The 16834-nt window shown below is 28.4% G+C and overlaps 3 protein-coding genes and 1 long non-coding RNA gene across 4 annotated transcripts; 3 read left to right on the plus strand and 1 right to left on the minus strand.

Annotated features, from left to right (window-relative positions):
- Nucleotides 1-4926: 4926 nt before the first annotated feature.
- LOC101495140 (uncharacterized protein At4g14100-like) lies at nt 4927-6369 on the plus strand. The gene is made up of 2 exons (XM_004501708.4): nt 4927-5514; nt 5654-6369. The coding sequence occupies exons 1-2, from the start codon at nt 5055-5057 to the stop codon at nt 5821-5823; spliced, it is 630 nt and encodes a 209-aa protein (XP_004501765.1). The 5' UTR covers nt 4927-5054; the 3' UTR covers nt 5824-6369.
- Nucleotides 6370-7759: 1390 nt separating this feature from the next.
- LOC113786619 (uncharacterized) lies at nt 7760-8985 on the plus strand. The gene is made up of 2 exons (XR_003472897.2): nt 7760-8224; nt 8563-8985. It is a non-coding gene; the product is annotated as an uncharacterized lncRNA (long non-coding RNA).
- Nucleotides 8986-10548: 1563 nt separating this feature from the next.
- On the plus strand, nt 10549-14679 carry LOC101494286 (chromophore lyase CRL, chloroplastic). The gene is made up of 9 exons (XM_004501706.4): nt 10549-11009; nt 11078-11127; nt 11295-11355; nt 11457-11492; nt 11927-11977; nt 12579-12671; nt 13955-14059; nt 14156-14248; nt 14372-14679. Exons 1-9 carry the CDS (start codon nt 10854-10856, stop codon nt 14510-14512), a joined length of 786 nt encoding a protein of 261 aa, XP_004501763.1. The 5' UTR covers nt 10549-10853; the 3' UTR covers nt 14513-14679.
- Nucleotides 14680-15174: 495 nt separating this feature from the next.
- Nucleotides 15175-16593, minus strand: LOC101494811 (metallothionein). Its single transcript, XM_004501707.4, has 4 exons — nt 16243-16593; nt 16065-16123; nt 15561-15678; nt 15175-15471 (listed from the first exon to the last, which is right to left on the minus strand). Exons 1-4 carry the CDS (start codon nt 16479-16481, stop codon nt 15393-15395), a joined length of 495 nt encoding a protein of 164 aa, XP_004501764.1. The 5' UTR covers nt 16482-16593; the 3' UTR covers nt 15175-15392.
- Nucleotides 16594-16834: the final 241 nt, after the last annotated feature.

Here is a 16834-nt window from a genome sequence, read left to right on the forward strand (position 1 = left end):
AAAAAATTAAATTAAATATATTAATTTTTATAATCTATTTTTGTTTATATTTTAGTTTTAATAAATATTGTATACTCTATTTATTACTTTTTTATCTCGAGTTTTTTTTTTTTAGATTTTTCAACTATATTTAATTCTTCCATATATTTACTCCCTCCAATATTAAATATAAGGAAAAATAAATATCTATATTTATTGTTCAAATTTATTTATTTTATTAACATGATTTATGTTTACTTACAATTTTTATCATCTCTTTTAGGAGTATCACAAAAGTGTATTTATGGTTCCTTTTTGATGTAGATGATCTCTACTTATTAGAATCTCTATTTGCGAAGAATCGACGAGGATGATAATACTCTCATTTTGTCTTTGTGTCCTCCATCCTAGGTTCTTATTATCATAACTTTATATGCGCATTTTAGTCTTTCTTATTTTGAAACCCTAAAAGATTAGGTATAAGGATATTTGTGTGCTCTTTGTTTAGTTATTAGTTTATTAATAAAATGCTTTTGTGTTTTAATCATAGTCTTATTTTTTGAAAACAAACATAGAGAAATAAAAAGAAATACAATCATAACAAAAGAATAGAACATGAAAACTCTAAAATTGGTGAAAAAATAACGATCATTTATAATCAAAGAATAACACTATATGAAAATTGTTAAAATATATAGACTTCTCTCAAAATACATCATGGTTCCCATTATGTCCACACTCTCCAAAGTAAATAATTGGCATACATCTCACTAGACTCTAGCACAAGAGTATAAGAGAAAATAAAAGAGTCATAGACAAACTTAAAGTGTTTCTTACTAGTGCATCTTGCAACGAAGAACTAGAGCCCACATATATAACATTGACATTTCTATTCATTTATAATTCTAAGCAATGTGAAATTTTATTTTTTATTTTTTAAGATTCTTCAATTTCAAGCAAAGCAAACACTTTCCACTTTGATTGAAATTGATGCATTTTCAATTTCTATTGTCTACATTGACAATCATAGTTCAAAAGAACTATCATACTCTACCATATATAGTATACTCTACTTGAAGCTAAACCACCTCAAAAAAATTCACTTGAAGTTAAACCATCCAAAAATTTCTTATGCATACCGTAAATCAAATTGAACTTCACATAACCTTTCCAAACAACACTTTCACAACATCATTTTTACAATTTCGTTCTAGAACTTCACATAACCTTTCATAACCCTTCTATATCATATTTCGTTCTAGAACTTCACATAACCTTTCCAAACAACACTTTCACAATATCACACTTTTTTTTGATGTGAAAGATCAAACAATGTTGCAATTGCAAAGCATACTAAGAATTCTATTTGATATGACCAAATCAAAAGCTACAAATACCATATGTTGAGAAAATCAGAAATAGAGAAACGAAAAAAAACACAATAAAAATACAAAAATATAACATGAAAACTCCAAAACCAGAAAGAAAAAAAAAAACATGATTTTTTCCTAATAACAACCGAAGACTAACATTATGTAAAGATTGTTACACAACACATAGATTTCTCTCAAGCTACCTCATGGCCCTCATACACTCACACTCTTCAAAGTAAATAACTGAACTACAGCTCACAAAACTCTAACACAAGAGTATAAGAGAAAAGAAAAGAATCATATATACAAGCTTAAAGTGTTTTTGGCTAGTGCATCTTGTAATGAAGAACTGTTACTCATATATGTAACATTGACCTCCCTTTTCATTTACAATTCTAAGCATTGTGGGATATTTTTAAGATTCTTCAATTTCAAACAAAACCAACATTGCTTAGGGTGTTTTGTGTTGATGGTTTGTTTGATACACAATATATGTTATCAGTTGGGGGGTTCTAGCTCCTATAAGGTGAGCAGTTCACTTTAAATAGTAAAATTAGTCATATCAGTCATTGATTCACAAATTAAAAATGGATATTATAGATATATCATAATACATTATTAGGAAACTCCCAAGTACCATATAAAATAGAGATAAGGACTAATGAATTTATAAAAAAAGACATATATCACCTTGTAATTATGTCATGTAAGGATGTGTTAGGACCTATTAGAAAAAACAACACATATAGAAAAATAAAAAAACCTAGTCACAACACAAGAATGTAGCATGAAAATGTCAAAATCGAAGGAAAAACCAGCTAATAACAACTAGAGAATAATACTATGAGAATTGTTTTACAACACATAGACTTCTCTAAAAACTAGAGTCAATATATATTAAGATTGTTCCAATATGTACAATTTAAAAAAAACTTCAACAAAGCCAATATAAAAATATAATATAGTATCAGAGTCTATTAAATAGATCACTAATCATTTATATCCATGTATCAAATTCAATAACAATGAACGTGAGATGTATATTTGGAAAAACTCAAGTACCACATAGAATAAAGATAAGGTCTAAAAAAAGTTTATAAAGAGATATATTTCTCACTTTATAAGTCGATTTTTAAAAGATGAGTTATGTTCAATATAAAATATAAATCAATAATTTATTAAAATAACAACTCTTAATTTTTTCACTTTACATTTAACTTACTTTTTATATATAAGCCAAATTCTTAGTTGTCTCTTGTAGTTATATGGCATGCCGATTATCAATGAAAACTTCACACTATTAACAAAAATAAAGGAATTAACCGTTTGAAATTACAGTTTTGTTTGAAATTACAGTTTAGGTTTTCAAAAGCTCACCCAAATTGAGTAAATGGTCAACAAGCTTTTAGGAGCTAGCTAAGCCAACATGGTACAAAGGTAGGGTGTGTATTCTTTATACTTAGTACAAATTATCTAATATCTAATGTTGTTGTAGATGAAATCCTTAACTAAATACCATTATTTACTATATCAATAGTCAATTATCTTTAGTGTCAACACCTAAACATTGCAACACCATAATGAAGTGAGAAAATCCAAATTCTAATCAAGGGTAAATTTCTTTGTTGAAGAACTTCAAGTTACTTACCATAAAATTTTTAACATTATTGAAGTCAAATTTCGCCAGTAATTAGTTAAAACCGCCACTAATTTAACATTATTGGTGATCATGTAGTGTTATGATTTTCAACCATTAAAAGACAATTGTAAACGTTTGTAATGGTTAAAACTCCCATTAATCATATTTTATTATCTGATTATTTTCATAAATTTTTATTTAAAAAATACCTTTCTAAAGGTAGAAAAGGGATGATTTTTAAATATATATATATATATATATATATATTTTAAAGTTTACTATAGAAAATAATATAATTAGAATAAATATATTGAAGTTTTTATTTTAATATAAGATAACACAAATTAAAAACTTATCGAAATTTGACAAAGAGTGAATAAGTATACAGTAAAGAAGAAAAATTAAAGAGAAGGAGTAGAAAGTAGAAAAAATGCAGAGAAAATATTTAGAGAAAAAATAAAAATATAAAAAGAGTTTTCTTGCGGTAATTAAACTCTTTTCCTTAGTTACAAGAAGGCTGAGAAAAAACAAAAAAAATTACAACACCATGCAATCTACTTTTTATTTGTCAACGTGACATATAATTTAAGATGTGGGGAGTAATAGTTTGACACATGTTTATTTATTTTATATTTGATGTTAGAGAGAGTACCTTTAGTTCATATTGGACCATTGAGACTTTGAGAATAAAGGTATGAGTTATCCTATATATTGCAGAAAAATTATAACATATGAAAAAGTAAATTAGTAAAAAAATAATTAATATAATTAAAAAAAATTGAAAAATCATATAAAAAGAGATTAGAAAAAAATCTCAAATTGATCTTATACTATGTATCCAAAAAAAAGAACATACTAACTTGTTGATGAGTTAATGAGTTTCAAATCAATTGTAAAAGCACTTAGACTTTGATACTTTATGAACTCTTGGGTAAAAATAAAGTGCTTTTACTTTGTCTCTATCCATTACTACAATTTTAGAGGAAATTACATTTATTTTAAATTCAAATGACACTAATAACTCTTAGAGTTTGAACAAGTACTCATATCTCTTATAACTATTAAAAAATTATACATAATATTTATTTTATATCACTATTTAATTTTATCTATCATTTATCACAAAAACACTAGAATATACACTTTGGTTACGTTATTAAAAAATAATCATATATTTTAAAATTGTAAATACTAAATATACAGTTGTACATTTGCAAATTAAAACAAAAAATATAACCATGTCATATAATAAATAACATAAATAAATGTAAGTGTTGTAAAAAAATATTGATACAGTTTTTTATTAAACATAAAAGAGGTGTGAATTTGTTTTTTTAAAATTAGATGGAGTTAAATGTAGTTCCCCTAACTTTAAAGTAATATAAATATATTTAACAAGTTATACGATACAATAAAAAATATAATATGTATCATTATTAATAAATTTTTTATCAATAATTTTATTTAATTTATATATATATATATATATATATATATATATTATAATAGTATCTATTAAAATTAACTAAATTAAGAGTTTTAGTAGATATAAAACATGTAACTTAATTATTGATAATATTATTTTAATAGTTCGAAATCGTGTTAATTTTTCAATACTTCCTATAAGTCACATATATAAGTTCAATCAAATATTATATTATTATATTTTCAAAATTTTGGTAATGAAGAAAAAAAGAAAAATGGAGGGTATCCAAACTGAAAAGTAAAAGTATAGAGAGCGATTTCATTTCCATGGATGTGTTGATTATACGAAAAACTTTGTTTAGATGGTTTTGATTCTGTACACTTTAATTACCAAAAAACAGTGCTACAAATCGGATTTAGCATGGACATAATACTGATGGCGACAAGGGATCATTAGCCACAAAGCTCTCACCAGCTTGCTGTAAACAAATTAATGGAGGTGGGCCCAATTGGCTAACCGTTTCAAAGTAATGTGGACAAATCTAGAGATGGAATTGCAACCTAACATTCACCACATTCTTATCTTGTTTCCCCTTCAGTATACATCTCTTATTCATAGCGGTTGAAATCCATCATTAATGGCCTCTGCAATACAACACTTGTACACGATATTGCTGTCCGTCGTTCTCTTCTCGCTCTCGGCGGCGGAGCCTATTCCGGCGGATTGGCCCGAGCAGTTTCATTCTGTGCTGTTCATGAACAGAAGCGGATCTCTCCAGAAATTGGACTTATGGTACGACTGGCCCAACGGTCGCAACTTCAACATAATTCAGGATCAGCTCAATCCAGTCGTCGATTACGACCTCGAATGGAACAACGGAACCTCCTTCATCTACACTCTCCATCCCTCCGACCGCCACTGCGAGGTCGTTCACGTTTCCGTCGGTATTCTCCGCCCTAATTGGCTCGACGGCGCTACCTATTTAGGTCAAGAACAAGTTGATAATTTCCTCTGTAATGTTTGGGAGAAAGTGGATTTCATTGTGTATTACGAAGATGTTCTCACTCGAAGACCTGTTAAGTGGATCTTCTACACAGGTTCGGTTCTTTCAAGAGATTGAATAAACTCACAAGTTTGAATCTTAAATCTAACAAAAATATTATTCTATTATTGTTTAAAATGTGGTTGGTGTAAAATAAAGTTTGATTAATAATATAATAATGGTAATTAATGCAGGATATACGGCTCATGTGATGACATTTGAGGTTGGGGCAGTGCTTGAGGATCCGAATTGGCAAGCTCCTGTTTACTGTTTCAATGGGACTGAGAAGAAAAGGAGTGTTCGTGGCCATTCTTTTGGGAGTTTGATGAGAGGCAAAGTCGATGCTGCTGCCTATGCATTGTAATTATGAAATGTTTCAAATTTATTTCTGTTTTGGGGATAGGTAATGATTGTTTAGTTTAGTCAAATATTCACCATCTTGTTGGATACACCATTGTTTGCATCTAGGCGGATAAATCAATTAGAAAAAAGGATGGAAAACTTAAGTGATTTAATCATGTGGAGAGTAAATCAATAGATTGAGTAAAAAGGAAGATAGATCAGATGTAGATAACCAAATTGCTAAGAACCTGAAGATTAATTAATAAGTTGGATAATAACATAACATTATTATAGCATTGTATTAAAAGATAATCAAGTGATTGATTATAGGTAGCGCAATAGTCTTGTAATACCTCATGAAAACCTTTGATCCTTATACATTTGAGTACAGGGAGGGTATAGGCTTATAGAGGCACGTCCATCTAATGGGGGGAAGGCAGGCTTATATGTTGAGGCAATTCTTAGCATCCAGATATTCTTAAAATCTGTTATGTTGTGTGAAATTATGGAATGTTTTGTTTCAGCTAACAGTTATTCATTGGTAACATAAGCTTAATTTGTTGGTTTTTGTGCAAATTGTAATCAGACATGTGGGGTAGTTTTTAGATGTTATAAAATTTTAGTATTTTATTTTTTGTTTTTATAATAAAATTTGTTAATTTTTAGTTATATAAAATTTATTCGTTTTCAATTTTAGTTTTTGATTTTAAATCAACTTTTGTGTATCATTCACATTTTTAATAATTATTTATAGTTATTTAAAATAGACTTAATTGCAACTTTTTCTTTTATTTTTATCAATTCAATTTATCATAAAAGTCGACAATTTTGTTCTCTCTTTTAGATTTTTGTACTAAAAAACGACGATTTAATATATTTTAAATGATATGACAAACAATTTTATGATACAGAACCATCTATAAACATTAATTATTCATATGTCATTAATTAAATTACAAAAATGAATAATTTATAAAGTTGAAAGCGAATTTTTTTAAAGATTTTATTACAATTATATTTTGTGTTAATCATTTTACGTCATGGTATCATATGTCATATTGTTGTTTGTTAGTTAAAAAATTAGAATAAGAGACTAAAACTATCCGATTTTATAAAAGAATGATCAATTTTGCGAATTTGTAAAATTAGATAACCAAAATTATCAAATTTTATAATAGGATGATCGATTTCGTGTATTAGTAAAATTAAGGGACAAAAGCTATAATTAAATATTTAAAATATTAAATGAAAATTTTCCATAAAAATTTAATTTTTTTAAATAAACGATAACGTAATATAAATTTTTATTCAATTCAATATTTGTTAATTTTTATTTTTTAAGAAAATTGTTAAACATTGGTCGTTAAGTTACAAATATTAGATTTTTTAGTCTCATCTACCTGTGTCTAACATTGTAAATTAATCGATAACTTATAGCTTGCAGTTATTAAATTAATTGAAGTGTTTGATAAAATTAGATGTTTAATTAACTTAAAACTCGGCATATAAAGATAATTTTAATTAAAAATAAATTTTATTAATTAATGTTTAAAATTTAGAAATATAAAAAAACATTTTTATTTTTTTAATTATTTTACATTATATAAATTATTAATAAATAAAATTTATTTTTTAATATTATTTAATTTAAATATTAATTAATAACTTATAAAGGACACAAAATAATTTTAATTATAATAATAAGATAAAATTAAAAAAATGATAAATTATAAAGTCATAAACTATTTAATACTATAAATTATATACTCATAAAATGATTGTTACATTTAGTAAAAAAAAATAATGTTTCTATACAGTCTTGATAACTTATAAACTCGTTTTTTGCATTGTCAAACATACTTTTATATTAGTAAAAAAGAATATATCCTTAGATTTTTTTTAGTCACACCCCACGTGTATTTGTGGTTACACCCAAAATTGTCAAAAATATCCTTAGTTCCTTTTCAAACTTTTAAGTATTACCATTTTCAAGTTCTCTTCCAATTTCTTTACACGTGTATTTGTGGTTACACTTCAAATTGACAAAAAATACCTTTAGTTTCTTTTCTAATTTCTAAGTATTATCATTTTTAAGTTCTCTTCTAATTTATATTTTTTGTGTGACCTCTTGACACTTCAACTCCTCCAAATTCCTTTCTAATTTTCTAATTCCCTTCAATTATTATTTTATTCTCTTCCTCATCTTCCACCTCATTTGTCTCCCTCCTCTTCTGTTCTTTATTTTAGTATCTTCCTTTGTCTTTTTAATCTCATTTACAAATTCAAACTCATTTTAATTTATCCATTTTTTCTATTTCATTTTCTTCTCAAGTTTTATGAGTTCCATTTTTTCTATTGTAGTAGGAGAGGTATAAACGGGCTGAATTTATTCACGCATATGTAAAACTTCTTAGAGATAGGAGGTGAACTTAGTTTGTGTTAATTTTTCTGTTGACGTATGTAAATTTAATTTATATATGATTCTAGAATGCATAAAATTCACAAAATCACCGTAGAAAAAACATAATGAAAGACAATGTGTTTTAATTTTTAATATTTTATTAAGTTTAATAAATATTTATAGAGAAGAGGTCAAGAGATGAAGAGTGGAGTTTCTCCATCGGCAAATAGAGTTTCATGTAGTTTACATGTGATGATAATTTGATAATATTTTAGGTTGTATATGGATATTTTTAGAGTTTATAATTTAAAAGATAAGTAATTAACCATACATCTAACTATCTGAATTTATTATTATAAGGAAAGGTGAAGAATGGCGTGCAACAAAAAGCTTAATGGAAGCAGCTACAGCATTCAAAGAATGAAAATACTTGCAATGAGCTTCAACAAGTTCATATCTTTTCTCCACAGCTAGTTTCAACTGACGTTTCCTCTCTCTACAGATAGCTACAACTTCTTCTTCCTCTAGTTTAGAGGCAACACAGCCCATGTTTTTCTCACTAACCCTTATCTTTAGCAAAGTTTGTTTTTATTAGAAGAAGATAGAGAAAGAAAGAAAGGTTCTCGTGTTGTTGTTTTCTATGACAAAAAAATGAGGGAACTTTGAGAGAGAGAGAGAGAAGGAACATTCAAGAGAGAGTTTAGGTGTTCATTTCAAATTCATTTTGATTTTGATCTTAGGTATTCATTTCAATTTGATTTTGATTTTGATCTGGGTTCATGATTTTAGGTGTTGTTATTTTGATTTTGACAATTATTTTAAAATTTAGAACAATATAATAATAGTTTTAAAAAATATAAATTGAATTTTTAATTTAAAATAATATAATAATGACTTTAATCCACATAGACGTCTGTCATGTCACCCTTTTTTTGACACGTCGTTAAAAAAATGACAACTCATCATGATTTAGACTCAAATTCAGTTTGGGGACCAAAACTGGAGACAAACAAAATGAGGTGACTACTTTCGCGATTCACCTATAATAGAGGGACCAAAAGTGCAATTAAGCCAAAAAATTAAACATCGAACTAGTTCGAAAGACCACAATCTATTTAGACATCGATAATTTTTTACTCGTTTTGAAATAAGACTTTTTAATCTGATCCACTAAAATTCGTAGTCTATTAAGATATGTTTGATATGCATGATATGATAGAGAGATATATGATATAAAGTTGAATAAAGATATGATAATGACGTGATAAACATTATCATATGATGTGTTTGATACACATGGTAATCAACAATATAATAAAATTTTATTTAATCGTATATTTGATACACATCTCATCAATATGATATATATTATATTTAAATAGCAAAATTATCATTGTGAATAATTATTTAAAATAAAAATTAATTTATCATATTTTAAATATTATAAATTAACAAAAAAATACTAAAAAATTAAATAAGTAATAAAATAATTTTATATTTAAAACTATCTATTGACACTACTAAATAGATAATTTAAATTAAATGATAAAAATACTCTTGTAAATAAATTATGTATATTTTAAAATTTCAATTAATTTTTGTATTTTTATAATTTTAATTATTCATTTATTAAATTATATAAAATGATAAAATTATACTTGTGATAAAATCACATATATTTTTTAAATTAACTATTAATATTTCATTTTTAAGTGTAAGGTCAAATTTTATTAATTATTTTTATATTTATATTTAATTAAATTTATATTTTTAATTATATTTTATAAAAGTAATATATATTTATAATTTATAAAATAAAAATTAATTTATCATATTTTAAATATTATAAATTAACAAAAAAATACTAAAAAATTAAATAAGTAATAAAATAATTTTATATTTAAAACTATCTATTGACACTACTAAATAGATAATTTAAATTAAATGATAAAAATACTCTTGTAAATAAATTATGTATATTTTAAAATTTCAATTAATTTTTGTATTTTTATAATTTTAATTATTCATTTATTAAATTATATAAAATGATAAAATTATACTTGTGATAAAATCACATATATTTTTTAAATTAACTATTAATATTTCATTTTTAAGTGTAAGGTCAAATTTTATTAATTATTTTTATATTTATATTTAATTAAATTTATATTTTTAATTATATTTTATAAAAGTAATATATATTTATAATTTATTATATTTTAAACTATATTTTATTAAGATAATTGAATAAATTATCGTTACAATCTATACTAATTTACTAATATCTAAATAACATAAAAAATTGAATGAACCTATCATATGGTTGATTGAATCAAAACTCTAATTACAGCACAACAGGTTGAACTTGTATAAGGATAAAAAAAACAGGTTTAAGCTGTAATGATTTGGAGGAGCAAAAAGGTAGAAGAAAATTGAAACCGCTGGGTTCTGTCATCTCTGCCTCTGGATGAATTGAAGAGTGAGCGAGTCCACAGAGAGACCAATTGGAGTCACAGTGATTCACACCCAATAATCTTCTACAATTCTTATGCCTTTTTTTTTTTGCTGCTTCCACTAATCAATTCCATTTCCATCCATGATTCATTGTTATTACTACTATTCAAATTAAAATAAAAGCATTGAATAGAATTATGGGTACGGATTCCAATGGATGGAACCGTGCTCGAGGGTTAGCAGTAAAAGCTCTACTACTCATCGGTGGTGCTCTTCTCGTCAAACGTCTCCGTAAGTCCACCACTCGCTGGGACCATGCTCGTTTAGTTGCTCAGTCCCTCGCCGGCGAAAAGGTTTCCATCTCTTTTTACTCATTTTCCCTTTTTCTTTCTTTTCTTTTTTTTAATAATTCTTTGTGCAGTATTCCAAAGACCAAGCTTCTAGAGACCCTGATAATTATTTCAATATTAGGTATCTTTCTCACACTCATTCTCTGTTTTCTTTCCTTTGTTTTCCCTTGTTTCATTTCACTCAATTTCTTATCTACACTCAAATTGTGCTAATGATTTGCATTATTATTATTATTCTTATTGAGAAGAGTGTTTTAGAATTACAACACTGAAATTATATACATGCAGAATGCTTACATGTCCTGCAGCAGAGTTAGTAGATGGTTCAAAGGTTCTATATTTTGAGCAGGTCACAACTCTGACTTTATTCTTTTTCACCAGTAATTGTTTCCAATTTTTTATTTATGCTTTTAAAATTAGCTCAAACAAGATTTTTCTTTATGCTTCTAGGCTTTTTGGAGGAGTCCACAGAAACCCTTTCGGCAGGTACATTATATATCTTGTGACAATTTTTTATTTAGATTTTCGATTGTGTTTTGGTGTCCTTTGCGCTTAAATATGAATGGGAGCAATTGCTAGGATCTACATCTAAATAGAAGAAATTAGTGTTTTTGATGGAAAACCTATATTAATATTATAGGTATTCTGAGAGGCATGGTTCTCTTCCACTCCAAATTCCTTTCCAAAAACTCTTTGATATCCTCTCTAATCTCTGCTTTCTATTATTTATTACTATAGCATCTCATCTCACACCCCCTAACTAACTTTGTAGTTAACTAACTACATAATTGAGGGGTTATTTATCAGCAAGATACTTCAAGTAGCCACTGCAAGCTACACTTTTTACGATACTGATTTAAGTTTTTTTTATGATTAAGAACATGTCAATATTTTAGTTTCAATTGTTCATTGTTTTGCAGAGGTTGTTAATGGCGAAACCTTGTCCAAAAGAGTTGAAATGTGATGTTGAGGTATGTATTCAGTCACTTTAAGGTGCTGACGTTCTTTATGAGATTTTGCTTATATTCTAACATTGATTCGTGTGAAATGTGTTCTAATGATATGCACAGGTTTTCTTTATTAAAAATGTTTGCTTTAGGCCATTAGCTAACAAGTAACAACCCTTTACTAGGAATTTACCATTATAATATAATGGCCTTGAAAAACAATGTCTGTTATGGTTCTTTATGAAGGGGATATTTTTTTTGAAATGCTTAAAACTTTTTTTGTGTATACACAATGATGCAGGAATTAGGGGGTCAACTGTAATTAAATGTCAGGTTGTTATTTGGGCTTTAGTAAATGAGTACTCACACTACTGTCGTGTGGACAGTACTCTTCTACAATATTCCAACCGATGTCCAACATGTAAATATAATTAATCTAACCATTGCCCTACATTATATGGATACTTGTTCTTTTATTTCTAAACAGATTTCTGAAGCATAATTCCACTTTTTTTTCTTCCTCTTTGTATAGTATATATATAGATATTATTCTTTTTCTTGTTACAAGTGGAAGCTAAATTTTGTTTTAAATAGAGCATGAGTACTAACTTCTGTTTGCTGGCAGTTAAGTACATATGCCATTAGAGACATGGAGGAATACAAAAATTTCTGTGATCGGCCAAAGGATCAGCGCCCACAACCAGAAGAAGTTATTGGGGTAAGCATCAAGTCACGTTCATAGTTCATACTGTGATCTTTGCTCCAGGCATCTTCTTTTTAGACATTTGTCATTTTATTGTTAGGGAGAGGTGGGTTTGGAAAAAGATTGATGAAAATAAAAGTCTTAGGATATCAAAAAACAAAGGAAGAGTGAAAAATATAAAGAAAAACAAGCGAGAAAGATAACGGTACAATAATAAAACAATAAAAAATTTAGGTTGTAAAGAAGTATAATGATGAAAAGAAAGAATAACAAGGGAGAAAGAGACTCACAAAAAAAGAAGTAAGATTTTAGGATGTTTTGAAAATCAGTTGATAATAGTCGTAGATGGATTGATGGATACCCAACAAACAGCTAGGTATGCAAACAATTAAAATAATCACTGATAAACTGCTGAGGTCAAGTTTTGGTATTAATGATTGGTGATCATACTACAAAGTTCTGTAGAGGTCGAGCAAATAAATGAACATTCCAGTTTTTTTATTCCCCCTGAATTTTGTTTGAACGTGATAACATGGTAATTCCACAACTCATTAGAGTAGAATGTAGAAGCCTAGAATTCTGTCTAGCGGTTTAGGTGGTTTTGGTTATGCAAAAGTTGGTTCTCTCTCAGCAAGGGTAATGTCTTTTAGTTTGATTTTCTATCCATATTGTAAGGAGCCATGGTCCATTCTGTTGTCCTCCTAATTTTACAGTTTCAGCGACATGATGTATATAAGATTCTTCCTTTGTATGGGAGTTTTTTCAATACAGAGAGTAGTATTTCTTCTTCGTCTACGTCCCTCTATCTGGTTCCTGACAGTGACCCTAGAGGGAATTTATTCACAGCTCGCACAAGTTGTTTGCCTTGAGGACAAGATCGATGTTTAGGGGGGAGTACTGTTGGGTAACCTCCTTTGCCAGTTAGTTAGGGAGTTAGTGAGTGTAAGATTATAGCATATAAAGAAAAGGAAGGGAGATTGGTGAGGCTATCTTTGATTTTAGAGGTTATTTTTCAATAGGAGAGAACCAAGTATCTCAAATACATACCTGGAATGTACCAGAATAGATTTATATAAAAAACTCCATTTTCTTCTATATTTTGAACACATCTTTATGTCTTTAATGACTAAACTACATCAATAAAATAATCTTTTTTGAATTTCTGGATGAAACTTACTTTGATTGAGAGTTTCTTAGGTAAGATTATTAAATTTATGTTTCAATACTATGAAATATCCATCCAATATTTAAACAAGTTAATACCTCTATATACATTTCATATATACTGTGATTTGCAGGATATTGCAGAACATTTGACAACAATAAATCTTAAGCGTTGTCCACGCGGAAAACGTTGCTTATATGAAGGCTCCACCCCACCTGGCGGGTTTCCTAATTCATGGGTAATTTTCAGTTCTAACTGCTGTCTTATCCTCCTCCCTGTTCTTTGTACCAGAACCAGTACCAGTGTCCTAATATCTGCACGTTTTTAAGAACAGAATGGAGCAACCTACTGTACTTCAGAACTTGCAATTATGAAGAACAATGAGATACACACATGGGATCGGGGTTACGATGAAGACGGAAATCAAGTTAGTTTTCTTCATCACATATTATTAGTTTGACTAATTTTATGGATTATTTTACCTTCTCAACTTTAAAAACTAGACAACTAAGGGAAACAGAAACATAATTTTTTTCTTATTCAACTGCAGGTTTGGGGACAAAAAGAAGGTCCTTACGAGTTCAAGCCTGCACCAACCTCCTGTTTTAATGATATGTTGTCGCCCTTGAATTTTCCCCCTCCACCATCCATGGAGAGAAGAATAGAGGGTTCATTTATTTTGCAAGAATGAAAGTGTTTCATATAACCATAATGTGTAATTTCCGCCACTTGCTATCTGTCAATATTAATAGTGTTTATCTTTCTCATAAGTTAGTCATTACTATCTTTTCAATATTTTGACTGCATTTTATACATGTTAAAAACCATAGCCAATAAAAGAGCTGGCTTAATTTTTTTCGGATCTAGTTTAATTCTATATTCCTAACATATTTAGGAAAAGATACAGAGCCTTTAGTTACAGTGAAACCTAAGAATCTTAGTTTTGATGGCACTGCTCATGAAGATGAAAAATTTGCGACTTCAGGATTGCAAAGCAATTCAAAGAATTGTACTATTATAATAGTCAACTGAAAGAATTTTTTTACCATGATTGGAAGCACATCTAGTAACTTGCCCTTGTCTAAATTATAAACGTTTTACTGTTTGCTTTTCTTTTGACATACGAAAATATCAAGTGTTTTTATCACTGGATTGGCTTTTCTTTTGACATACAAAAATATCAAGTGTTTTTATCACTGGATTGGCGACAATTTGATACATTTTTAACTTGATACATTTTTAACTGGCAATGAGTACATTTTATTTCATAGACATGACAAATGTTCTCAGGTTGCCCAAGATAATAATAGTATACCATACTATTTGAGGCCCTTTGCTCAGCCATATGGCAAATGAAACTCAAAATAACTTTTATTTATTCCTGCTTCATTTTCAGTTTAAGTGAGTACATTCTTGGTGAAAGCTATTGGTAATTGAGTTAAAAAAAAAGCTATTGGAAATGAACAGATGGAACTAAGTGGAACTGTGCAAAAGTTGATGAACCAATGAACAGGAATACAGTAAAGGTCTGATTTTCAGACAATATAAAGCACAATGAACAAAACATTCAGCTAAAATGTGCTGTTCAGATAGAAGTATAATCCCACAAGCGCAACAATTCCCACGACAACTGCAATTGGAAGTGCTTTCCTGTTCAAAATAGTACACAATAAATTCTGTCAAAACAAAAATACTGCTTGGGAAGTTGAGCTAAAGTAAAAGGACTATGGCTCACTCACCCAATTGCTTCATCTCTTTGAAGTTCAGCTTTTCTTGCCTTTCTAATATCTGTTTCATTTGCACCTTTTGTAACAGCTGGAGCATATTGCCTAAACCTTCGTTTTGGAGCACCACAAACTGCAAAACACCATTTTGAGGCAATGATAATGCAGTCCATCTACTTGGTTCAATGATCCTTATTTCTTTTACTTCTTACAACAAGTACCTAACCACTCCAAACCACCTCCCCCCCGGCCCCAAGCTGAAAAATAACTACGGACGTGGCATAAAACTCACAAGTACTTATGTCAATAGATACGCTTAAATACGTCAATTAAAATTGTAATGATCCCCTATAAAACTGCATTGTTATTGTCAAGACAACTAAACTAACAAGAAGTAGATAATTTATTTATGGCATTGAAAGCACAAAAGCAAAAAAATGTTTTGAATTGAAGTTCCTCCTCCATTCATCAGTAATAGTAGAGTTGACATATCAGTCAAAAGAAAAGTAATTAAATTACCAGGGCAGAAGTATTTATCAGGCAATTTCTCAAAAGGAGTCCTCTCATTGTAAATATACCTGCAAACATTATTATCAACATAAGCTTATAATATGATATAGATTTCTGATGAAGTATAGTAAAAAAGAGAGAGAATGATCAAGAAATGATGAGTGGAGAAAGATGGAAGAAAATGAACCCGCAATCACGACAGATATAAGATTGTTTGGAAGCAACACGCATGGAAAACCTGGGAGGTCCATAAATAAGAAGGTGTTGTTTATTAGGATGAAGTAAAAGGTTAAGGGAAGCAGATAAGAAAGATGACTTCAAAGCATATGGATTGGAGAGTGGTAGGAGGGTAGGATTGGCAGTTGGTGCTAATAATGATGGTGAGGTTCTTGTAGTGTGAAGGGTGGCCTGCACTTGCAAGGCCATTTTGATTTCACTTTGATCTTATTCTTCCTATGCCTCTAACTCTGAGTTAGTTAATTAAGGAAGTAGGAAGAATGAAGATAAGAGAATAGTTGTTTTGTGTTTGTGGAAACTTCTCGTGATTCAGTCTTTAAGGATGTGATTGCTTTACATCTTCCAAGCCTACGTGGAAAGCGTGGCAACCATACTCTCCTCATACAACTCTTTTTTTACTTTCTTCTAACCATTAACTATTTTCATATTATCTTAATCAAAATTTATAGAAATTACATATTTGTAGTGTGTATTTATATATTATTTAATATCAATTAGCCCCATAATATTCAGTGAATCACATTAAACCTTATAAATATTTA

Source organism: Cicer arietinum, chromosome 5, assembly GCF_000331145.2.
Source record: "Cicer arietinum cultivar CDC Frontier isolate Library 1 chromosome 5, Cicar.CDCFrontier_v2.0, whole genome shotgun sequence".
NCBI lineage: Eukaryota > Viridiplantae > Streptophyta > Magnoliopsida > Fabales > Fabaceae > Cicer > Cicer arietinum.